This window comes from Fusarium falciforme, chromosome 6, assembly GCF_026873545.1.
Source record: "Fusarium falciforme chromosome 6, complete sequence".
Classification (NCBI taxonomy): Eukaryota; Fungi; Ascomycota; class Sordariomycetes; order Hypocreales; family Nectriaceae; genus Fusarium; species Fusarium falciforme.
This window is the reverse complement of record NC_070549.1, coordinates 2,912,287-2,935,054: the sequence shown is the minus strand read 5'-3', so window position 1 is coordinate 2,935,054 and position 22,768 is coordinate 2,912,287. Positions and strand designations below refer to the sequence as shown.

Below are 22,768 nucleotides of genomic sequence, written 5' to 3'. Positions count from 1 at the left end.
AATAAGCTTATCTCGAACGGACATAAAGCATATTTTGACTTGTCGTCTTTTTTTCGGTTCTCGTAGGGCTGCATGTTTTGACGTTGGGACTAGTTGGGATAACTTCACTAGTTCAAAGCATACCAAAGCAGTTCCGAAGCATGAGCTAGTTCGAAACCATGATTGAGCTTAACTTGACGGGACGTTGAATTAATTCATCAGGGGGTAGTAGGCATATCTGTTATACATGTTTGTGTAACTGGGGAGGGGGTGTACATCACACCACCACCGTTAAAGACTCACCCGTCTCTTTTTTCAGCTCTTGGCTAGTGAGGTTTTTTTTTAGTCTCATCAACGGTGTCGTCTCTACCTTGTCCGTGGCGACTCGAATTACTAAGTCTGGACATTTTGATTTTTTGCTTTTGTTAAATTTCCGAAAGCCAAGACTCTTCTTTTCAGGGCTTGGGCTTGTTGAGGATCTTGACAGCGTCCTTTGTATAAATGTAACTCGCTCCGCTCCAGATGGTCGTACCAGCAACGACATATCTTTTTACTCTGTTAGCTTCAGTAGCCCAACTTGGAATACTCTAAACTTACTGCATTATCGTCAATGCGGGTGTCAGATCTGTTCCCACGAGCGGTGCGGCAGTCGTTGCTCCAACGAGAGCGAGTTGCAAGAACGTGTTGTACTTGCTGATAGTAGTAGGGCGCACCTCAGCCGAAGGGAGAGAGAAATCCCAGTACCGGGCAAACGTCTTTGGAGGAGGGAGTGAGATCCAGCGGTAGTATATGGCCGAGATGGCGAGTCCTACGTCTCGACCGAGGATGACGGTGGCGACCCAGACTATGCAAGTGTCAGTTGTTTCGTTTCAGGGATTATGTGATATGTGATATAGCGTACTCGGCAGGGCTCCCTTGATGGCGAGGCACACCGTCAATATCGTCATGAGCGTCTTGTCCGCCATGGGGTCAATGACAGTCCCCACGACCGTCTTGCTGTTCCACCGCCGTGCGATCCATCCATCCAGCAGGTCTGTAACTCCAGCGTAGGCAAACAGCCCCACGGCCCAGGCGTGTTGATCATGTAGCACAAGATATCCAATGGCGGGCGCAGCAATGAGGCGTGTAAACGTGAGGATGTTGGGGATCGTGTAGATGTCTTCGTGGAGGACGGCCGGGCGGGTAGGAGGATTCGTCTTTTTCTGGAGGGCTGCTGGTCTATCAACAAGTCAGTTTGGTGTCTCATCTATTCCATTCTCAGACATAAACTTACTCAACACGCTCCTCCTTGTTCTTTTGCTCCAACCAAGCTTGCGACTTTGTAAAGAACAACCTCCTCGGCCCTGACGTCGCAAACCTCAACCCGACGGGCGAGCACCTGCTAGCCGCCGCCCGCCCAGCCAGCCTCGCAGACAGCAGCATCTATACTACTGTCAAGAACAAACAGTCAAAAGGATTGCAATTGGAGAGAGGGCAAATCCGGTTGCCCAATTCCGAACCGACCGATCTTCTTCCTGTACTGTTTTCGCGCATCTGTCGATTGGCTGCGCAAAAAAAAACCACCACCAACAAACTCCCCCCCCGTTAGCGGCCTGTCCACCCCGGACATTTGAATACGTACCTTTCTGTCATCCAAAGCACGTGCTCTCCAATCGCATCTTTTTCGAGCACCACGGCAAAAAAAAATATATACGTACTCTCGGCACTCGCCGGACGGGGTGTGGGGTCCGCGGGAACCACGGCACAGGGATCCGGTATCTCCCACTCCCGGAGCCGAGATGGGATATTGCCGCCCGCACACGTCGGAGCCCCCTTTTGTTTTAAAACCGGACGCGGTCTTCTCCAGAGATTTGCAGCCTGTCGAGCCAAGAGATGGTTTTGGCTAGGGTCAACGTCATCTTTTTCTTTTTCGTATGGAGTCGAGATTAGCCAGGTGACTTGATAGACAACCGTGCACGGAATAATCTGAGAGTCCTAGTTACACACACCAACTTGAGCATTCACCACTTGCAGACAGGTAAAACAACGAGACAATGATCAGAAGAGTTTGCATTCCGTCTTTCATCCGTTTTCTTTCTAGAAGGTCGCTCGCTACCGGACATTTATCCCAATACATCAGCGAGGATTGGCAGAGCATAACCTTATTGGGTCATCAAATCCCCAACTTGGCACATCAGACATCCGCTGCCCAGAGTTAATCAATGATTGGCTTGCATAGGTTCGCAAGGTTATCGATTTGACAAGGAGTCCAGGGCCTGTTTCACATTTCATCACGCCTCTCGCTGATTACTAACAACTGCGACAAGGTTGCGGAACACACGGGTACGGAACTCTGAAACTCTGAATCCATCTCCAAGTCATGGGCGCCACTTAGATCTAGTGCCAGCACTCCCATGATTTTTCGGATTTTGTTTATTAATTTGATACCTAATACTAACTGGGCTTTTAGAAGAGATTTGAGTTATCCATATTTGATGTGTCAATACCCGAAATCTCGGGCATGTAAGAAAATGTAGGAAGGTGTGTATTTGGAGGCATTGTGACATATGCCTGTTGTTGTGAGTGATGGTGTTGTTGCTGCTGATGTTGCTGCTGCTGCTGCTGTTGTTGTTGCAAATGCTGCAGGTGTGTTGGCGACATAAGCTGCTGTGGTTCGTGTTGTTGTGGTGGTTGTTGATGTGGATGATGTTGATGGTGATGCTGCTGTTGTTGTTGCATGTGGATAGGCGGCAGCTGGCCTTGTGCATAATAGTAGCCCATGTGGTAATTGGACATCATCGGGGGCACTTGTTGCATAGATGTATTGTAACCATAGTCCACGAGCACTTGGCTCTGGTAGCGCTCGTCAGTCGATGTGTCGGTGCCGTCGATGGGCGCGCGGAAGTTTTGCGACATGAGGAGCTCGCTGCGAGGGATGAGGTTCCGGAGGTCCGGATGATTCGAGGGACAGGTGAGGCGGCCTGACTTGACATCTTCGCATGTGTAGTAGCTCACCAGGTGGTGGGGGACACCCTGGAAGGTTATGCTGATTGTCTTCTTGACCAGGCCCGACTGCTTGAAGTCGTACGAGTCCACCAGAGAGCCGATCAGAGCACGGTCCTCGTCTCTAGTCTCGCAGCGCGACTCGGTCTTTGTGATGCCGTTGCTCATCTTCTTGGGCTTCTTGAGGGCGCGCTTCTTCTCGCCTGGGCCAAAGGGCCGCTCGAGCTCGCGGTAGACGAGGAAGTTGTCTAGTATGCGGCTTGGGCTCCATGAGACTCCGTCTGTCCAGCGCTTGATTCCTGAGGCGTGCTCTTCGTAGATGAATACATTCCCGCTTCTGATAAGCTCTTGTCGTTCTCGATCTTGTGGTCGTCGTGGGACGTGATTGCGTGCACCTGACAGACAGGCCTCGAAGATGATGAGGGCATCGAGAGTTGAGTGGATGTACCCCACGTATGTGGGTAGCAGAGTACTGCTCATTGTGGAGAGGACTGGGAGAGGACAAGATGGAGTAGAGAGAGAAGGAGAAGAGATAGAAAGGCAAGGCGCCTTGGGGGGGTGTAGCAATGTGAGGATGGAGTACTGCTGTGCTGTGCGTTGCTGTACTACTTCAGTTGTCTGTCGCTGGGTATTGAGTACAGGTAATTGAAATAAGAGTTCAAGCTGAGCTGTTCCAATTATCTCTGGAGAGAAGTTGGGAAGAGGGTTGAGTTTGGAGGTTGGATGTAATGGAGTTGGTGTGGGGAAGAGAGGAAGGGGGGTCCGTACCTTATATAGACTGTGACTGCCGCAAGTCGACTCGAGGAGGAGATAAAAAAACACCACACGGCAATGCGCCTTGAGAACAACTTCCCAACGAGTTTTTTCACAGTTGAGAAATACTGAGTCACAGCTGCTTAGATGTCAGTTGATCTTGTTCCTGCATGTCTGCATCTTGATCTCGGCCACGAGGTTCCTGAGATGCAGCTGCTGCGGTCCGAAGCAAAAAGTGTGTTTGCTGCGCGAATAGCTCCGGGAGCCATGATGGAGACGATGATGGTGGATGGATTGGATGGATGGCAGCCCGGGACCTTGCTCTGCTTGGCCTGGGACTTGACTTACTGGGACGGGACTGCGGCGGCTCTGTGGGGCGGCGCTCAGAGAGAGAGGTACCTACCTCCACTCCACAGCCCAAGCCAGCCCAGCAGGCGTGTGCCAGTGGAACTGCGCTTAGGTTGGTGGACGGGAATTGATTTGGGCTGTATGTACCGAACGAGCCAGCGAACATGGAGCGATCCATCCATCCCTCCATCGTTCGTCCGTCCGTCGCCGCGATATTCGTTCAGTGTCCTTTCCTCAGATGTCCCCCCCCCCTAGACTGCTTGCGGCCTTGGTCTTTACGTATCCGTGCTCTGTCTCCTCGAGGGTCCTTGTTGCGCGCGCGTAGTCTATTCGGACTAGGCCAGGCAAAGTGGTGCCTCTTTGCCTTGCCTTGCCGTGCCCTTTCCTCTCCCTCTTGTTGCACCCCCGCCTCTCTCCTCCTCCTCATCATCTCCTTCCCCCTCTCGTTCGGGTTTCTAATTCTCACCGTGACCTCGCTTTAGACCTAGGGGTGGAGAGTGAGCCTCGTTCTCGCCTTTTTTTTTTCAACTGGCCTCGCGTCGTCTCCATGGATCCTTCCCTTCTGCTGCCCATCGACCTCATCCTTTCCCATCTTGCAGTACCGACGACAAGGTACTTGGCAGGTCCCGGCGTGCCAATTCTGGTGGGACTGTACCCCCAGAGGAGGGACCGCTAAGCCTTTTTGGGTGACAATGCGTGGCTGCTGTGGCTGGAGCTTGGCGTTTCCTCCTCTGCACACTCCCCCTGCGCCCAAGATGCACGCCCCTCCTTGATGCACCTCTGACGCACTGCGAGAGCTCCTGTCTGCAGTGGCTTTGCGCCTCTACGCGTTCGTTTCACCCCCATCAGTCAGGGCCTCTGCTCTTACACGGACGCAGCTTGGGGATTTGATTTGATTTGCATCCATTCGCAACGCAAGGCCGTGTTCATCTCGGCCAGATGTGTCACGTTCGCTTGCTTCTCATGTTCCGCTTAACAATCGGCCGAGAGATGAGACGAAAGAATTTTCTCAACATTTGAACAAAAGCTGTTTCCGGCCATTATCGCTTTGACTTGACCCTGTGTGACCTCTCTCTTTCTCTCTCTCTCCCATAGATCCACCCAAAAAGGGCCAAAGCACACACCCCCAACCAAAAGAGAACCTCGTCTTGTCACTGCCGAGCCTCGTCGACTCCTAGTCGGCTCTTTTTCTTGCCTGGGGTGCCCTGGACGCCACAATTCCAAGGCACGCCATCGCCGTGACCTCCGCGCACCAGTACCAGCAGCCCCGTCTCCCATGGATTGCTATGACCATGATGGATTTGGAAAACGGGCACCAGGCAAGCAGGCATGGCATAACAAGAAAAGTCCGGGTGGCCGTCGGCGCCGAAGAGGGCTGTGAGAGAACGGCCGCGTCCTCCTCCTCGCACCTCGCACATCACACATCACACATCCATCGTCGTCGTCGTCGTTTCTGACAAACACGATCAGAAAGGTGGCTGGCGCCCGCCCATGAAATCCCCCGCCCGGAGCCCCGGAGACGGCCGAGGCGTCCGACGCCGGTCTTCAACACCACCCCGACCGTGACGCTGTCTCGGGTTAGAATCCCCTAATCTTTTTTTCATGTTCGTTTTTTTTTTCCTCTGTAGCAAAATGGCTCGTGCTCCTCCTGCCATCGTTTGCGACGACCTGGGGTTCCCGAATTTGTCATGGGTCATGGGTCAACAAGGGTCAGACAGGCGTCACAGATGAATACGTGCGTACGTAGGTATGTAGCAGTAGCTGGAGCCCGGACAGTCTAGTAGCCCAGTCCCGTTGACGAAAGCATCCATCGTCAGTCCGTAGGGCTCGATCTCCATCTCCCCGACCCCGATTTCAGAGTTTCACAACGGTCTCTGTTTCCCTACTTTATTCCCATTTGCTTTTTGATCGTGCAAAATATAATTATTATCGACATGTCGACAGTTGTTTCATTTTAATTATGTCCAGTATTTAGAACAGAATAACAACTAATACTATGATCCTGGGTCCCGTTGGGTTCTCAAAGGTGAGGGAGGGGGAGGGCGCATCAGGTTCCAAGCACGTGCGTGAGACGACAGACTCTAGCTCAATTCACCCCAAGATGATCAAGGAGCCTTATGCAGATTGCGCCTCATCAAACAGATGGAGACATACGTACGTACGACAGTCGGCAGAGATGGGGGCAGATGCTGGGCTGGGCTCGAATCGATTGCCAAAAGTTCCCAGTCCCCTCCATGCCGTGTCCATGGTTCTTGGGATGGGATGGGATGTCCCCCCCTTCCAGCCTTAATCGACATGAACCACAGTCGCATCTAAGACCTACTCTACGTGATGTAATGTAATTGGGATTGACCCCCCATCTTTTTTTTTTATCCATCAAACAAAAACGAGCAGAGACATGAAAGGAAGATGCCGTAATTTATTTTAGCTGCTGATTCCCACCCGTTTTCCTGCCAGGATGGCATGCCGGATCCTTGTCCCTGGGCTGTCTATTCTTTTCTATTCCTTGTCTTGTCTTGCCTTGTCGGCGTCGCCTTGCCTTACCCTGTTCCCCTTCATGTCTCATGGATGATGGCCTCTCTTTTTTCCTTCTAGCGCCTTGTCTTGTGATACCACACCTTGCAGGGCACGCAGGGCCAGTGATGATGACCTTTCTTTTTCTGGCTTGTGAAGAACCACACTTGTAGGTCCGACATCAGGACCAGGATCCCAAGGATGGTACGTACTCCCCTCCCCCAAGGACAAGGAGATTCCATCAACCCACGGTCCATGCCATGACACCCTCCCAGCACCTCCATCCCCGTCTGGCATGCATCTTCCTCCGGCATTGGCTTTGGTGCCTGTATCGTCGCTCTTGGGGAGCTCTTAGCGGCCCCCACCCGTCCCTAGTTTCTTTGGTACCTTTTCTGGCCCTTGGATTGGCCTTTTGCCTCTGCCGTCCTGCAGACCATCTCTGCCTCGTTCCGCCATTGGACGCCTGGCCCATCCCCATCTTTTCGTCCTCTTTGCCTTGGGCTTGGGTTCCCACCCCCCCTTGTCCTTGTTCATGGCTCCCCTCCATGGCTCCCCTCTCCCTCTCTCCTTCTCCCCTCGGTCTCGGCTCATGAAGGCAGAGGACACAGAACAGGTGCAGCAGCAGAGCAAGGGCCCCGGGAACGTGCAAGGGCCCAAGGTGGGAGAGCCGATGAGGCGGGATTTCAGCTTGACATTGGGTGGGATTCTCCAATTGGCTTTCTAATACTCTTTCTCTGTCCGTCTCTCCCTCTCCTTCTCCCTCTACCGTAACCGTAATAGGTACCGTGTCAGGCTCCGACAACACTGTATCGGCCGCACTCCTCATAGTGTCCGTCCGTTACATACCGAGCGGGCTTTAGCTGGAAATCCCGCCATCCGACTCGAATTGATGCTGCTGCTGCTGCTACTGCGCTGCGCCGCCCCCCTCCCCCGGTCCCACGGCTCTTCTACCAACTCCCATCTTGGCATGACACACAATCGAGATAGCTTACAATTACGTCTTCGTGCCTTAGCAGTCCCCTAGCTAGCAGTTATGATACATGCCACTTCGTGCTGAGTGAGAATCGTCCGGCAAGCCAGCCAGCCAGCCAGCCAGCCAGCGCCAGCCTCCAGCGACAGATACAGTATTACAAGACTCGACAACATCGTCAGCATCATTACAATCACCATCATCGTCATAACCACAACAATCAGCCGGAATCACCCCTCCTTGACCAATCTACAATCTGTCCATTCTACACTACCCATACCCATTACAGTACCCTACCCATACACCTTCATTCACGTGCATTCTCTCCCTACTGTACAATATGCCCCGTGCTCGACTGGTGAAATGGCGCAGTCGCAGCGCAAAGGCCAACAACAACATCGAAAATGGTATCAGACGCAAGCATCAGCATCTTCATCGACGTCGTGGTGGTCCAAAATGGCCAATACATGCGCCCGCGCCGCCCTCGTCACTCAGCCCTGGCCGCTGTAAAACCAGGGCTCTTCGCCTGCTCGGTAGCGTCGCCCTGGCACTCGCACCGGGACTGGAACCGTCCCATCAAATATGCCCATGTCCGTGACCTGCTGCTGCTGGGTATGGCTCGTATCGCCCTTGTCCGGCTCGCCCGATGGGTTCCCCGCCTGCACGCGTGCCTGGGCCTCCGCCGCCTTGACCTCGGTGCTGCCACCACTCAAGCTGACGAGGACGGCACTGCTCTGGTGGTGGTTCTTGCTGGTGCTGCCGGCGTTGGCGTTGGCGCGGGCCATGCTGTTGGTGGTGGTGCCTCTGCTGCTAATGCCGCTGCTGCTACTGCTGTTGCGGCTGCTCACCCGCACCACAACGCCGCTCTCCCAATTGCGACAGCTCATCTTGGGCTGCCCTGTCGCTCGGTCCTTGACTATGCGGCCCCTGTTTGGCGCATCACGGCCGCAACCCGTCAGCGTCAGATTCATACACTCGTCACCGTTCCGTCTAAGTCGTTCCCAAGACTCTCTAGCTAGTTCGTAGGGCGCTCCACCACGGCACCATCGCACCGTCCGTGGATGGATGTCGCTTGGTGTCTTGTTGTCTCATGTTTCCCCCATGTCTCACAAAGGGGGTTAGGGATTAAGAAAAAAAAGGGTCTCACTCACCACGCGCTCTCCGACAGATTTGCGCTGCCCACATACGCCCAACCCGGAGATAGCACCGCCGCATTCAGTTCCGCTGAATCATCATTTTCATCATGGCGATCCGGCTCATGCTGGCCGCGTCTTGTGCCCAGTCGCGGCTCCGCACGCGTCTGCCCAGCTCCATCTCCATCTTCCGCTTCCGTACTCTTGGAGACCCGTCGCACAAAGATCATCTTGCTGTGCATCAAGAGTCCCTCCCGAGTGTTCACACAGTCCCGCACCAGTTCGGTGGGGAAGGTCGGCGAGCGCCACCACTTGGGCTGGACGCAGATGGTGCCCGCAGCCTGCATCCCGCGCCTCTTGTGTTAGCGTACATACAGTAGTTACTGATTGCAGCGCCTCTTGTTCTCGTCATTTGTTTGCATGTGAGGATTCTCCAGTTTTTTTCCGATCTGCAAACAAGACGGGCAGAAACTAAACTCACCATGCGCCCTCCTCGACTCTGGGCCACCGTCTCATCTGTCGGAAAATAGATTCGGAAACGGTCCTTTAGCTTGGTTGCCCATGGGCTTGACGACTTGTTCTTGGCTGCTGCGCCCGTTCGGCCTATCCTCGACTTGTACTCGGCCAGGCCATCGTCTCCTATGTCGCGCGTCAGGCCATCCGTCTCCGTCAGTCCACATCGCGGCGATCCAAGGGCCATGTGTGGGGTGGAGTCAGTCGGGAAGGGGAAGAGGGGTGCATTGCAGTGCATTGCAGCGCATTGCACAGTATTTTGAGTAGAGGTGCCTCCTTACCTCGACAGGCATTGTACATTGCGCCCACCAAATCGTAGTTGAGGGATCCAAGAGAAGCGCACTGGTTCAATGGTTCTTAGTCATTTTCTCATTCGAGTTGCCATTCGGCGGCGGCAGTGACGGCACCCACCACTATGTCCACCTCGACGGGGTCGTCGGTGGCTAGTCCGAGAGAAGCCACACTGTTGCCGAGTCCGCAGTAGCCTGTTCGGAGACGACGACCACCATGTGAGCCACTGTTACACAGGATCTCGCCAGAGACGACTTGTCAACTCACCTATTCGCTTGAGAGAATCACCAACATGACCTCCTGGGCTGAAATTCCGCAATCAGCGCATCATCCATGTGGGGTCCGCCCAGCCATGTCAGGTCAGGTCAGGTCGCCATCACAAGTGACTGACTGGTTGACTGGCTGGCGGATTATCACGGGTTTGGGCGGGCTTACATGGTGTACACAAACCCCAAGTGCTTCGTCCTTGAGAAATCGTAGTTGCTGAGGCTGCTGACCATGCCCGCACCAACACCGGTCTCTGACAGGAATCGGCCGAGCTCGGTACTGAAATGGGTTGGTTGGTGGTCAACCGAGGCCTCTAGCTTGGGGAGATCGATCAAAAAGACCATCTGGAGAGATCTGGTCAGCAAATCATGCTCAAGGGCGCCCCGGAAGGCGCAGCCTCGTTCATCTACCAACGTTCTCCATGACGCCAGTCTCGCCCCAGTCGTAAGGGACCAGATTCGCAGTGGGTACTACCACTCTGAGGTAGTCGGGATACTTGAGCAGCTGGAGTTTGGAATGCATCGCCCCGGGCCCATTCATGGCCGGGAAGCAGAACCTGATGCCCGGTGGCGTGTTGGATTGCATTTCTCTCTTCTGTGGCAGGGTCCGTCGTCAGCCTCCAGGTCTTGTCCCGTGTCACGAATTCCCAAAGGTGGAGACCTCGAGTCAGTCGTGATTGACACACACCTGGGATTCGTCTGCCGCATATGCCACGAGCAGCAACTTGGTCCTCCTGAGGTCGATCTTTGATAGAAGCCACTCGTCATCCCACTGGTATGAGCTGAGGACGGCAAGCTCCAGCCTATCTTTCTGAAACACCTCCTCGATCTTGATGTCCTCGGAAGTGCGTGGATATCCCCTCGCCCAAGTCCGCTTGACGACACCGCCTGGAAACGGCGGCGAGGAGCTGGGGGGCGATGGCCTGGGCAGAGACCTAGACGGTTCGACGGGCGTCTTTCTCTTGGGCGGTGGAACCTCTACAACGTCGTCGTCGTCTTCGTCCAAAGGAGAGCGGCGCCGCTTGGCCAACCTCTGCAGCCTTTCCTGTTCCATCTTCTTGCGATCGAGCGAGAGGAGGTCGAACGAGGCCCCGCCCGAGCCAGTCCCGTTCCGGCGGCTGGATGAAGCTGAAGAAGCTGATGCGGGTGGGACCTGGGATGATGTTTGCTGATCTTGGTTCTCCTGTTCCTGAAGCGAGAGGGCGATGGCATAGCGCAGCGCCTCGTCCTCGTCCATGTCGCTCCCCGAGTCGGGAACATCTTGGCGGGATCCAGTCATCCCGTCCAGTTCGGCTCCAGCGTTGGTTCCTGAAGGCAAGGTGTTTGGATGAAGTCAACTGAGTTTGGGGGTTTTGGGCGACGGTTATCGAGTGTAATTTTTTTGAATTTGGATGGCTTAATCAAACGTACGTCGTCGTTTAAAGTCGAGATGAGGCTTGCTACGTCAAGATCCCTGCATTCACATCCATCTTAATGTTACACGACGCGAGGTCACGTGCCATCGTGTCGCCCATGATCCTTGTCAAAGGGAGGCAGGTGATCGGGCGGGTGATGGTGGAGCTACCCTACAGAAGACGCGGGATGCGACATGAGTGTCGTGAATATCGCAGCCCCGATATCACAGCGTGGCCTCTTGTCGAAATTACCCTCAGTCAGGCCCTTCTGGTCACTAGATACCATGGCTGCAGTCTATGACCCGTGGTGCCTCCGAGACGTGGATAATTCCTTGCATGGTGGCTCCGATCATGTTACAAGGCTGGATCAGAGTCAATGACGTCCACGAAGCCACCCGGCCTTATATCTCGGTTGTTGTGCCACCACGTCTCTTGCATTCATCAACCTTACCGTTAATATCGCCGTGGCTTCAATCTGCAAGAATGACCAGCGATAAAAAGCATATCGTGATTGTCGGTGCGGGGGCAGCCGGCATGGTGAGTGATGAATTACCTAACCCATACTGTAAGCCATCAACACCAACTGACCGGGCAACAGTCATGTGCGGCCACTCTCATAAACCACCCCAACAAATTCAAGGTCACTGTGCTTGAGGCCTGCGATGTTGCGGGCGGCCAGGCAACCTCAATCCCTCTCGACGAGGAACGATACGGTGCTGCTTGGATGAACAATGGGGTTCAAGGCGGTTCTCCGGTCAGTTACAATGTTCTCGTGAGGTATCGACGGTATTAACATGGAAGCTGCTCAGATTTTCAAGCACACGTTCAACTTCTTCAAACAGCATGGCCACCCGCCAGAGGAGGTCGAGCTGCAGGTCTCGTTCGGCAAGGGGGAAGATCGCTTCTGGACCAACTGCTTCCCCAGCAAGCTCATCTCCCAGTTCTCGTCCGACATTAAGCGGTTCGGCTTCTTCCTCAAGTTCATCAAGTGGACAATACCGGTGTTCGGCCTTATACCGATTAGAGTCATGATGCGGCTCTTCTTCTTCAGCAAGGAATTCGGCGACAAGATGGTGTACCCCCTCATCGCCCTCTTCCTCGGCACCGGAAACCAGACTGCCAATGTCCCTTCGGCCATTGTAGAGCGGCTGTTTGATGACCCCAACATGAAGCTGTGGGACTACGATTCGGAGACACTGCTGCCTAATTTGCCAAAGATGGTCACATTTGATAATCTTCACGAGTTCTACAAGAAATGGAAGGATGATTTGTTGAGCAAGGGCGCCGATGTCAGGACCAACACTGAGGTCGAGGCAGTCCTGCAGAGATCTAAGAATAGTGTCAAGCTCCGCATCAAGAACAACAAGACCGAGGAGGTCACCGAGGAGTCATTCGATGGAATGGTCCTCTGCGTTCTTGCAGACACTGCCCTCAACATCCTGGGCAAGACGGCCACCATGCGTGAGAAGTTCGTCCTCGGAGGCGCAGCTTTCTACGACGATATTACCATTACTCACTCTGATTCCAAGTACTTCGAGGAGCATTACGAAACCCACTTCAAACCTAATCTCTGCGCCGAGCCCAAGTCGGATGACCAGAAGAAACAGGTGTCCTTCTCCAAGGGCGAGGGCGACTCCCCAGGCTTCCGGCCCATGTACTACACGTACACGTACCCCCAGGATCCCAAGAAGATTGAGATGTCGTTCAACTGCAGCAACTACCAGCACCAGCTCAAGAAGGCAAACCTCGAGTCTGGGGATGCGTATGAGCCGGTGTACCAGACCATCTTCCTAAACAGCCAGGAGCGTGACAAGTGGACGATTGACAAGATTGACGAGGCCAAGATCATCAAGAAGAACTGGTGGCATCAGCTAGGACATAGGTGGCAGCATTACCTGCGTGTCGTCCCGGGCATGATGTTTCTGCACGGCAAGCAGAGCACCTTCTTTGCTGGCTCCTGGACATTGGTTGTATGTTCCCCCAACTCTATATCTGACTTAAGAAACTGACAGACGGTTCCAGAACATGCACGAACTTGCCTGTGTTAGTGGCATTGCAGCAGCCTACCATCTCGGTGCCGACTATGTCAAGTTTGACGACTTTGCTGAGGACTTCTTTTCCAAGTATCTGCTTCTTTCTCATGGGATGATGTATTCGCGAGAGGAAAAGAGGAGGCAGAAGTCCAAGAAGTGATACAACTAATCATCAGATTTGATTATGCCCTTGAGGCCTTGGGCGTCTCGCTACTGCTGTGTATCCCTGTTGACTTGATCTCACGGTTAACTGAGTTGCTTCCAGGTCTCGTGCCTCTACACATTACACCCCAACGAAACCAAAGAGCTTGATACTATCGTATATCCCAACAATAAAGTGAATCACACATCAGACTTGCAATTTTACTATAAAACATGTCACTCTATTGCACATGAGCCAGTTGCTGGGCAACGCATCATGAGATTCATCAACTACTAGTAATCATCGCTACCAACGCGCCTCATACTAGATGCCAAAAAACGTCTTTACTGCCAACATCTCGCTCCATCCCTCCTATCCGCCATGCTTTCATATGAACTGAAAAAGAAAAAACCCTTGGGTATCGTCAAAAACAGTCCAAGAAGCAAATGATTGATTGTGATACAACCCGCACATCCCAAATGTACATCCAGGCTCCCTCGATATAAACAACCCACCGTCTCGACTTGTAGGCTCTTCCTTCAAGAGCAGAGTCTGAGACAGCAGTAAAAGAAAAATCAGTAGATGACTCCGAGGTATCCCATAGCTGAATCACAAAGCCTAACCCGACACTCCGTCCGATATGTCTTGAATCCTTGAAACGCCCAAGTCCAAGAGACAAAGCCGATTCTCCCCTGTCATGTGACGAGAAACACCGTCGTCATATATCGCGTTCCGTTGATGCCGTCTGGTCTGAGGACTGCCGTCAGTTGAAAAGAGATGTAAAAGGAGTAATGAAAACCCCTGAACCGTCAAACGCCCAGAATGATGGTGTGTGTGTGTGTTTGTGTAGAGTCTAGGAAAATAGACGTGGGTTTTGGCCTGGAGATCCAGCCGCCAAGTCAAGTTTGAGAATACGTCGAAGATCATCCTCCATAGCCCGCAGATTATTGGGACGGCCCTCGTAAGCAACCGGTGCACCAGGGCCGCTACGGGGATGATTAAAAGGCTGAGAAGGAGGGGCAGAAGAGAAACCATTAGGAAGAGTCTTGGCTGCAGAAGCACCGCTTGATCCGAACAAGAACTTCTTGAGGGCCTCAGTAGGGTCGTCTGATTCAAGGTGAGGCCTTGGCTGAGAGGGCGAAGAGCCCAGCGTGGCAGGGTTTCGCGCAGAGTTTGAGCGAGCTGCCTTGATACGCTCTTGATAAGGTGTTGAAAAGGCCGGGCCCATAGGCTGGCCGGGTGTTGCGTTTAGGTCGGCGCTGTCGATAGGTCCGGAATTGTATCGGGCCTGGGTGCGAGCCGTTTGCGGAAGAGTTGCTGGCTTAGGAACACTGCCAGGTTCGAATGGGGATTGAGAAGAAGGCGAATCGTGAGCAAGGCCAGAGGGTCGGAAGCTGGCAGAACTGCCACTGCGCTGGCGCTCCTTCTCTTCACGATGAGCGCGGAACATGAAGTCGAGAGGAGATCCCTTGGCAGCAGAAGAGGGTTGCTGCAAAGGAGTGGGTGCATTAGAGCTGGGAGGAGAAGGCTCCTGGACAGCATCTTCCAAGGTCCTGTTGGCACTGGGCGATTCCATAGACGACCGGGTGACGAAGCTGGGAAGTGGAAGGGCGGATGGAGCGGGAGAAGCGTGGAAGGTTGCTCCGGCGAAAGCAGGGCCAGCAGTCGACTTCATGGATGATTGATTCGGAGGAGTACGGCGACCGGGACGGGCAGAGTCTGGAGAGTTGGGGGAGTTCTTGTTGTTCCGAGACTTGTTGTTATGATTGTTGTTATTGCCGTGATGGTTGTTATTGTTGTTGTTGTTGTTGTTCCGAGATCGCTGCTTAGAGTGGGTGTGATTCGATTGGGCAGCGGGAGAATCCGTGCCAGCACCTTTCTGAGGAGTTCGTGGACCACGTTCATAGCGAGAAGGGTCGAGGTTGGCGACATCATTCTCCGAGGCGTATGCCTTGTGGGCGGCAGAGCGACCGTTCCCGCGACCCTGCCTACGGCGCGCGGGTGTGGTTGTTGGCTGAGATGGAGTCTCGCTCATGGTGTTGGTGGCGACGTCTGAGTCGTCAAAGGCGTCGGTCGGGGCGTGAGGGGGGAGAAGAAGGGTGAGACGAAACCGAAACTGTCGAGGGCGGTTGCGACGGATTGCGACAGGCGCGAAGAAGAAAAGGACGAATTAAGATCCGGGAGGATTGTCTGAAAGATGTGATGAATAGGAAGCAGGCGTGACGATTGAATAGAAAGTAGTTATCCTGAAGAAAGGGTTGTCTAGTCTGATCATGGTGCGCGCAAGGCAAGTTAAGTCCAGGAATGAGTAATGAGGGGGGAAGCAAGACGGGAGGGCGAGTTAATAAGGAAGAGGCGATGACGCTCGCTGGGTGGTGGGAGGGAGAAGAAACAGGACTGGACTGGCCTGCTGCGGGACGGGAAACAAGGGACGTGAGTGGGCGCCTGAGGCGCTTCAGAGCCTGTGACAGGGCGAGGCGAAGCACGCACCTACCAACGCAGCGAAAACAGAGTCTGCCCAGGCGCCCAACAGGGTAGCGATTGGGTACACGACCTTACCAGAATCCGCACCTGACGCAAACAGCAGAAAAACTCAGCGACGACTGGGTATCCATGGAAGAATTTGGGGTTGATCAGGCTCAAACTTTGAGATTAACTGTATTGTATTTCTAGAAGGTCCCCTCAACGAAAGAATATTCCTAACAATTATGCGTGAATCAAACTTAACCCTTTGGTGGCGCCTGGACAGAAGTAACCTAACGTATTATCAAAACACGATAAGCGACGGTTAATGCTTCCCGACCACGATCGGCCTGGCTGCCCATCCAGAATGCTTAGGTCATCATCACCCCGCCATTGAAGTGTTTGGCTGCAAGGCTACAGGGCCGCATGAGTTGCCCCTCTCTGTAAATGCCCTGTAAATACAGGGGACTCAGCGATGAGTTGGCGGCTGACACAGGCTGCCCGCCCGTTGTGACTGAGGCGGCCAACAACCAACGATACCGGATCGGAATGGATGGATCTCTACCTAGCTGCCTAGCTCTCCATCCCACTTCCAGCCTTCCGTCCATCTTCTGAACCGCATCATCACTTGAGCCAAACATATAAGCAGTTGTGAGTCTCCCTTCGTTTCTGCACCATCAAGGTGCTCCTCTGTTAAGCAGCCAACCTCGCCCGCATTTCTGTCAGATTCTTGCTTCTAACAACTGCAGGCAGGCCTTCACTGTCCATAGCATTCACCTGTCTATCAGCACAGCTCGTACGTCCTCCACCTCGATCTCTCGACCATAACCCTAGCCTTAACTGCTCCTGTTCACGACGCTCGCCGTATTCTGTCGTGCACAAACGTCTCGTGCTGACCGTCACCAGTGACCAACTGCGCCGCCGTATCCCGTCCGACATAACCACCATATACCCACACCGACCTTAGACTCCCACATTTACCATGGCCGATGTCGAGATGAGCGATGCGCCTGGCGCTGTCGCCAAGAAGGCCGAAGGTTCCAGCAGCAAGGCCGTCGAGGGCAAGAAGAAGTTCGAGGTGAAGAAGGTATGATGCGAACCCATCATCCAGGCATGGCCTTGCTGTGCCTCATGCTGACTGGAACCGCATAGTGGAATGCCGTTGCTCTTTGGGCTTGGGACATCGTCGTCGACAACTGCGCCATTTGCCGAAACCACATCATGGACCTTTGTAAGATTTATCACGCCCTCTTCATGAGATCATGGGCATGTGCTGACAACGGGTCACAGGCATCGAATGCCAGGCCAACCAGGCTTCTGCTACCAGCGAGGAGTGCACTGTGGCATGGGGTATTTGCAACGTAAGATGACTCTATGGGCTTACTGCGAATTTGGGCTTACAATTATCTAGCATGCTTTCCATTTCCACTGCATTTCACGATGGCTAAAGGCCCGATCTGTCTGCCCATTGGACAACAGAGACTGGGAGTTCCAGAAGTACGGACGATGAAGAAAGAAAGTGACGCATTCGAGCATCATATTCAACGACGGCAAGGAAAAGACTTGGCCGGGAAAAAGAACTGCCAACAGAGTATGGACAAGCTTTGATAGCTTTAGACATGATGACACAGCCGAGCCAGAGGCAGGCCAGCCAATTTATTGATTTCCCTTGCTCGCAAGATCATATGCGTAACCTGCTGGCAACCACTTGACTGGGTGTCTCTTGTAGAATGGCCACGGGGGAACTGCGAGGAGGAAGGTCAGGGCAGTGCCGCCCAGCCCTATGTAGACGGCGAGCTTGATATCCTGGAGGACGTAACCGACAACGAAGGAGAGAAGCTAGAGCAAGGTCAGTCAACCAGTTGGATCAGACCGGGGGAAAAGAGTGAACATACACCTGAAATGACGAGAAGAACAGTAGCAAGGAGCTCGGCGATCTTCTGGCCTTCAAAGTCCTGCAGGGGAGCTTCAGTTAGATCCAATGTTGGCCAGCATAGCAACAAGGGGAATATACAATTTGGCCGTCAACGACGTCTCGCAGCTGGTCAAGGACCTGGTCCGCCATGGCTGTATTCCGGGAGTCTACGGCTCGTGATAGTTCCGATCGGGAGACGAGAATGTGATGGCCACGCTGTGGTGTCGACAGCTGGCCCTTTGTAGACGGGTTCGGTGACTATGCCGCTAGTAGGAAACTGGCGGGAAACAAGCTTTGGTCGGTTGGATAAAATGGCGGACGGTGGAAAGCGAGTCAGGCGATAGCGGCTGCAATGGATGATCCGCGACTGGTTGGGTTGGATCTGTCGTGCTGGCGACGTGATATGGCTGCTTTGATGGTATGGAGGAATGGATCATTGACCTAGGGACCACGCTGGCAGGGCTGCTAATTACAGCAGCAGCAACCCCCATTGAGACGATGGAGCTCAGCGGCCGAGGCCGGTGCTAACAGCCTGGCCTGGGTCCAGAACGGAGGTACGTACCACCTTATTCTCTGACTCCGTTCTGTACGGCGTGGCCAATGGCACTATCTTATCAGGCCGTCTCCGCTGCTTATCGCCCTGTCAGGACCTTATCAGGATCCAACTGCCTGAGTCGTTCCTGATGTGGCGCATGACAGCGCTGTAAATCCCGAGCCTGGCACGTCTAGGTGTGGCGCCCACTGCAAACCATGGCAGGATCCATGCGGGATCCATGCTCCATGCCGCGCGCCCAGACATTCCCAGAATCGGGGAAGGAGCCGACACACACCAAACGAAAGACGAGGAGTCAGGCCAAGCTCTCAACCTGCAGGACAAGTGCCCAATTTCGGGAAGTGGCGGCCTCCCCTTCTTCCTTCTCGACCAACCCGAGAGCTCTCTTTCGGCTTGTGATAGTCATTGGCGCCATCGGCCACTCGGTCCCCGGCACCACCAAAGACAATTTTTTCTAACTAGCCCTTCCCACTTCTTTTTTTAAGGAACCCCATCCCAACTCCTCTTTAACTTGACCCAACTCATCCCTCGCTTCGTCGCTCTCAACAACCCACGAGTTATTTTTTATTCTTCGTGCTCGTTGTTTAACCAGCTTCTTTCTTTGAGTACAACACCTCGAACCGGCTGCGCTCGACCAGAAACGAGAAGAAATCTCGTTAGGCCTAGCCGCGCCGGCATCCAACTTGGCCCTTGACCCTGCACCGTCATACGAGAGGCCCTAGCATCGTCACCCGGCCCCGTCTTCTCCCCCGTTCAGGCCCAAGGAGAAAAAAAAAACAATCTTGGTTACAGAATAAAATCAGCCCGACTCCCTTAGGCTGATGCACCTCTGCTCTCTTCCAGAGACTACTCTCATCGAATCCCTAAGAGCTTCCATCTCGACCGCTCCTATTGTTGTCGACTCGCGCAACCACGCCACTCGACATCATCTCGAATAACCGGCGTCTCGCCTATCTCGATTCAAGTTTTCAAGTTGGCTCAACTCGCCTTTTCCAACGTCTCCCTCCCTTCGCTCTTCGGTCCCAGCTTCTGGGTCTACAGCGGAGTAAACCAGAAGCCCCCATAACTGGTCTTTCGATACTACCACGCCGTCATCTTTCTGCTCCTATATATCCTCCCGGTTCACCACCAGCGGCCACTGGCGACACCCGCCGGGCCATAGTTTCGCATTGAACAAAACCCAGACGCGGCGCGCCCATGCCGCGCCGGGTGCGACGTCTATAATCGACTTGAGCAGACGACGCCAGTATAATCATCAAGCTATGGGACTATAATCTCGAGTCCGTCACCAACCTCCCTCCCCTGGATCAACCCCCTTTCATCCACGATACACCGTTATCATATCGGCATTGATACCCCTGAGGTAACGATAACGTCAATTCAAAATGTCTGACCACGAAGAATCCGCCGTCATGCCTCGGTACGGAACCCCCGTCCCTGAGCTCGACGACCACCGCAACCAGTCGGTCTCAACTCAGAGGGTTGAGCGTCCCCGTCGTGGCACCTTTGACAGCCTATACGGTGCTCAACAGTTTGAGAGCGAGCCTAACCAGTCCCTTGCGCCCCCTACCATCCGAGTTCGCGACTTCGAAGAGGCCATTATCGATGAAGAGGCCGGCGATGCTTCCCCGACTACCCGCCGCAGCCGTCGACCTACTGTGGACTCTGCGGACCGCTCCATCTCTCCACCCAACTCGGTCAAGGCGTTTGCTCAGGCCCGTCGCCGAGAGCGAGGCCTATCCTTCTCCGAGTCTAGGCCCGATAATGAGGATATTGTGAGCCGTGCCATGTCCATCTCGAGCAAGCGCAGCTACCGGAGCAAGCCTCACACCATCGACAATGACAATGCCAGCATCTCTACCAATAGAACTGCCGAAGAGGACGTCTGCTTCCCCGTCAAAGAAAGCCACCACAAGGATCAGCTCTATATCGACTTTGACTACCTTGAGAACTTTATCAATGAGCAAGCTGCTGAGCGTGCGGCCGAGAGGGCTGCTGAACGCCAGGCTTCAGTCCAGAGCTTCGAGGACCAGCGGGTTCAGTCTCGAGCACAGCAGATGGTGACTATTGATGGAGATATTATGGAGCCACTCTCGGAAGACTCTATGACACGTGAGAAGACGAACCAGACCGCTCAGACCAGCGCCGAGGGGCCCGTCTCCGAGAAGCCTCACGCTGCGCCGATTGACCCCAACCGGTACAGCTTCTTCTCTTCAGCATGGGAGTCTACTATCCACGCGGCCGAGATGGGTGATCTCGTGCTTCCTGGCGAGGACATTCGTGGGCTTTTCGAGCTTCCAGAAGATGAGGAAGATGGTGTGTGGTGGCTCAACGTCAACACGGCCACCAAGGACGAGGTCCAGAGCATTTGCAAGGCCTTTGGTATCCACCCCCTGACCATTGAGGATATCATTACGCAGGAGGCTCGCGAGAAGATTGAACTCTTCCCGTCGTACTACTTTGCTTGCTTCCGCTCCTTCTCGGTTGTTCAGGAGCCTGATGGCATCGAGTATGAGCCCTTCAATACATATGTGATTGTGTTCCGGGAGGGTACGCTCAGCTTTAGCTTTGAGCCCAACTCGCACGCCGCTCAGGTCCGCAAGAGAATTACGGCCCTCAAGGATTACGTCGCTCTTAGCAGTGACTGGATCTGCTATGCTTTGATGTAAGTATCGACCGTTTCTTGGTTACACAAACCGGTCTAACCATACATACAGTGACGATATTGTCGATTCTTTTGGCCCCGTCATTCGCCAGATTGAGCTCGAGGCAGATGCTATCGAGGATGAGGTGTTCGTCATGCGTGAGGACGACTCCAACTCATTCCTCCGATCCATTGGCCGCGCCCGCAAGAACTGCTTGGCTCTACTCCGGCTCCTGGGTGGCAAGGCGGATGTTCTCCGTGGTTTCACCAAGCGATGCAACGAAAACTACAAGGTGACTCCACGGATGGACATTGGCATGTACCTGGGTGACATTCAGGATCACGTTGTGACCATGGCTACCAACCTGGGTCACTTCGAAAAGATCTTGTCCCGGGCACACAGTAACTACCTGGCGACAGTCTCGATCAACAGTATCGCGCAGGGCACGCACACCAACGAGGTTCTCAGTAAGATCACCTTCTTAGCCTCGGTACTCGTCCCTCTGAACTTGGTCAGCGGTGTGTTTGGAATGAACGTGCCGGTTCCGTTTGGCGACCCTGGTAACCTGACGGCCTTCTTTTGCATCATTAGCTTCATGGTCTTCCTTTGCATCATCTTCATGTTGCTTGCCCGGTGGAAGCGCTACATCTAGATGTTGTTTATATTGGGTTGTCTTTGAGGCGCCGTGCATTCTTTAAGGTTTCTTTGGACTTTATTAGACTGGTGTAGATACTTGAAGGCGTGTTCTGTATAGAAATGGACACACGAAGAAGAGTATTCTCTGCAGGATCATTATAATGATTCCTAAGTAATTAGTCAATAGAGGTTACTGATAGAGTTATAGTCTTGGTGTATTTGGTTGTGTGACTGTATGAGACATGATACGAAGGTGTTGGAGGTTTGACAAGACTTTCACATGAGCATTAGATTGGAACAGTATACCTAGCCAGCGGACTCATCCATCTAGACAGTTATCAACCCAACAATAAATAGTCTATCTTCTCTTGTTGCTCTCTTGATGCAATTTTGGAGTGCCTTACTCATGAGGAGCAAGTTGTGGGTCCATCCCGCAAATCCTCCACGGTCCATTATTGGTCAGCTGCTTCAAGCGTTGCGATCATCGAAAATCTTGAACCGACACTCACAGAAGTCTTCAACTCGCACACAACCTCTCTCTTGTCCACCGTCCACGCCGTCACGTACCGCACACACACAAACCGCAAATATGAGTGCCCAGCAGATCTCCATCGACAACGCCGACCTCGAGAAGCTCAGCGACAACGATCGCGGCGAGCTGCGCCAGTTCCTCGCCAACGAGCAGCAGCGCTCACAGATCCAGGCCCGTACGTTCACAAACACCGGGAATATAGTGAAAGGACGCTATACTGATTTCATTTATGCAGAAACCCACAGCCTGACCCAGATGTGCTGGAACAAGTGCGTCCAGGGCAGCATCAAGAACAACAAGCTGGACAAGGGCGAGGAGACTTGCCTTGCCAACTGCGTCGAGCGATTCCTCGATGTCAACTACCTCACGATGAAGCACCTGAACGGCATGCGCAATTAAACAAGCAATAATGACATTTGTATTGAGTGGGAGGAGGGGTTTGTACAATAGACGGGTCATGGACATGGCCAGGACTGGCTCGGCTTTGTCGGTTGAAGAGATTTACGGACGGCCGTGTATATTATGAGGGGAAGACACTACGGGTGCCTCGTGTGTTGGGCATGCTTTGGCCTTGGGTCCGTCTCGAAGGTCAACCGTCTCTACGTTGAATGACACTCGACATAATGATAGACAAGAACACAACTTTTCACATTCACTAGTACAACACTCATGAACATCACTCTTCACAGTTACAGTTTTCATTCCA

General features: G+C 53.5%; 9 protein-coding genes across 9 annotated transcripts; 4 read left to right on the top strand and 5 right to left on the bottom strand.

Annotated features, from left to right (window-relative positions):
* Window positions 1-434: 434 nt before the first annotated feature.
* Window positions 435-1,401, bottom strand: NCS54_00848000 (Hypothetical protein; the record flags this gene model as incomplete). Its single annotated transcript, XM_053153865.1, has 4 exons — window positions 435-525; window positions 577-823; window positions 881-1,197; window positions 1,253-1,401. 4 exons carry the CDS (start codon window positions 1,399-1,401, stop codon window positions 435-437), a joined length of 804 nt encoding a protein of 267 aa, XP_053009840.1.
* A 1,023-nt stretch (window positions 1,402-2,424) lies between these two features.
* On the bottom strand, window positions 2,425-3,441 carry NCS54_00847900 (Hypothetical protein; the record flags this gene model as incomplete). Its single annotated transcript, XM_053153864.1, has 1 exon — window positions 2,425-3,441. One exon carries the CDS (start codon window positions 3,439-3,441, stop codon window positions 2,425-2,427), a length of 1,017 nt encoding a protein of 338 aa, XP_053009839.1.
* A 4,596-nt stretch (window positions 3,442-8,037) lies between these two features.
* On the bottom strand, window positions 8,038-11,028 carry NCS54_00847800 (Hypothetical protein; the record flags this gene model as incomplete). The annotated part of the gene is made up of 9 exons (XM_053153863.1): window positions 8,038-8,473; window positions 8,698-9,020; window positions 9,161-9,318; window positions 9,474-9,534; window positions 9,604-9,677; window positions 9,751-9,788; window positions 9,919-10,094; window positions 10,165-10,344; window positions 10,438-11,028. The coding sequence occupies 9 exons, from the start codon at window positions 11,026-11,028 to the stop codon at window positions 8,038-8,040; spliced, it is 2,037 nt and encodes a 678-aa protein (XP_053009838.1).
* A 598-nt stretch (window positions 11,029-11,626) lies between these two features.
* NCS54_00847700 (Hypothetical protein) lies at window positions 11,627-13,336 on the top strand (the record flags this gene model as incomplete). The annotated part of the gene is made up of 4 exons (XM_053153862.1): window positions 11,627-11,680; window positions 11,742-11,897; window positions 11,953-13,113; window positions 13,166-13,336. The coding sequence occupies 4 exons, from the start codon at window positions 11,627-11,629 to the stop codon at window positions 13,334-13,336; spliced, it is 1,542 nt and encodes a 513-aa protein (XP_053009837.1).
* Window positions 13,337-14,171: 835 nt separating this feature from the next.
* NCS54_00847600 (Hypothetical protein) lies at window positions 14,172-15,353 on the bottom strand (the record flags this gene model as incomplete). Its single annotated transcript, XM_053153861.1, has 1 exon — window positions 14,172-15,353. The coding sequence occupies one exon, from the start codon at window positions 15,351-15,353 to the stop codon at window positions 14,172-14,174; it is 1,182 nt and encodes a 393-aa protein (XP_053009836.1).
* A 1,410-nt stretch (window positions 15,354-16,763) lies between these two features.
* NCS54_00847500 (RING-box protein 1) lies at window positions 16,764-17,291 on the top strand (the record flags this gene model as incomplete). Its single annotated transcript, XM_053153860.1, has 4 exons — window positions 16,764-16,868; window positions 16,934-17,012; window positions 17,072-17,142; window positions 17,193-17,291. 4 exons carry the CDS (start codon window positions 16,764-16,766, stop codon window positions 17,289-17,291), a joined length of 354 nt encoding a protein of 117 aa, XP_053009835.1.
* Window positions 17,292-17,437: 146 nt separating this feature from the next.
* On the bottom strand, window positions 17,438-17,846 carry NCS54_00847400 (Signal peptidase complex subunit 1; the record flags this gene model as incomplete). The annotated part of the gene is made up of 3 exons (XM_053153859.1): window positions 17,438-17,620; window positions 17,677-17,736; window positions 17,796-17,846. The coding sequence occupies 3 exons, from the start codon at window positions 17,844-17,846 to the stop codon at window positions 17,438-17,440; spliced, it is 294 nt and encodes a 97-aa protein (XP_053009834.1).
* Window positions 17,847-19,634: 1,788 nt separating this feature from the next.
* NCS54_00847300 (Hypothetical protein) lies at window positions 19,635-21,546 on the top strand (the record flags this gene model as incomplete). Its single annotated transcript, XM_053153858.1, has 2 exons — window positions 19,635-20,914; window positions 20,967-21,546. The coding sequence occupies 2 exons, from the start codon at window positions 19,635-19,637 to the stop codon at window positions 21,544-21,546; spliced, it is 1,860 nt and encodes a 619-aa protein (XP_053009833.1).
* Window positions 21,547-21,912: 366 nt separating this feature from the next.
* Window positions 21,913-22,461, top strand: NCS54_00847200 (Mitochondrial import inner membrane translocase subunit; the record flags this gene model as incomplete). Its single annotated transcript, XM_053153857.1, has 2 exons — window positions 21,913-22,237; window positions 22,298-22,461. 2 exons carry the CDS (start codon window positions 21,913-21,915, stop codon window positions 22,459-22,461), a joined length of 489 nt encoding a protein of 162 aa, XP_053009832.1.
* Between the last annotated feature and the right edge of the window lie 307 nt (window positions 22,462-22,768).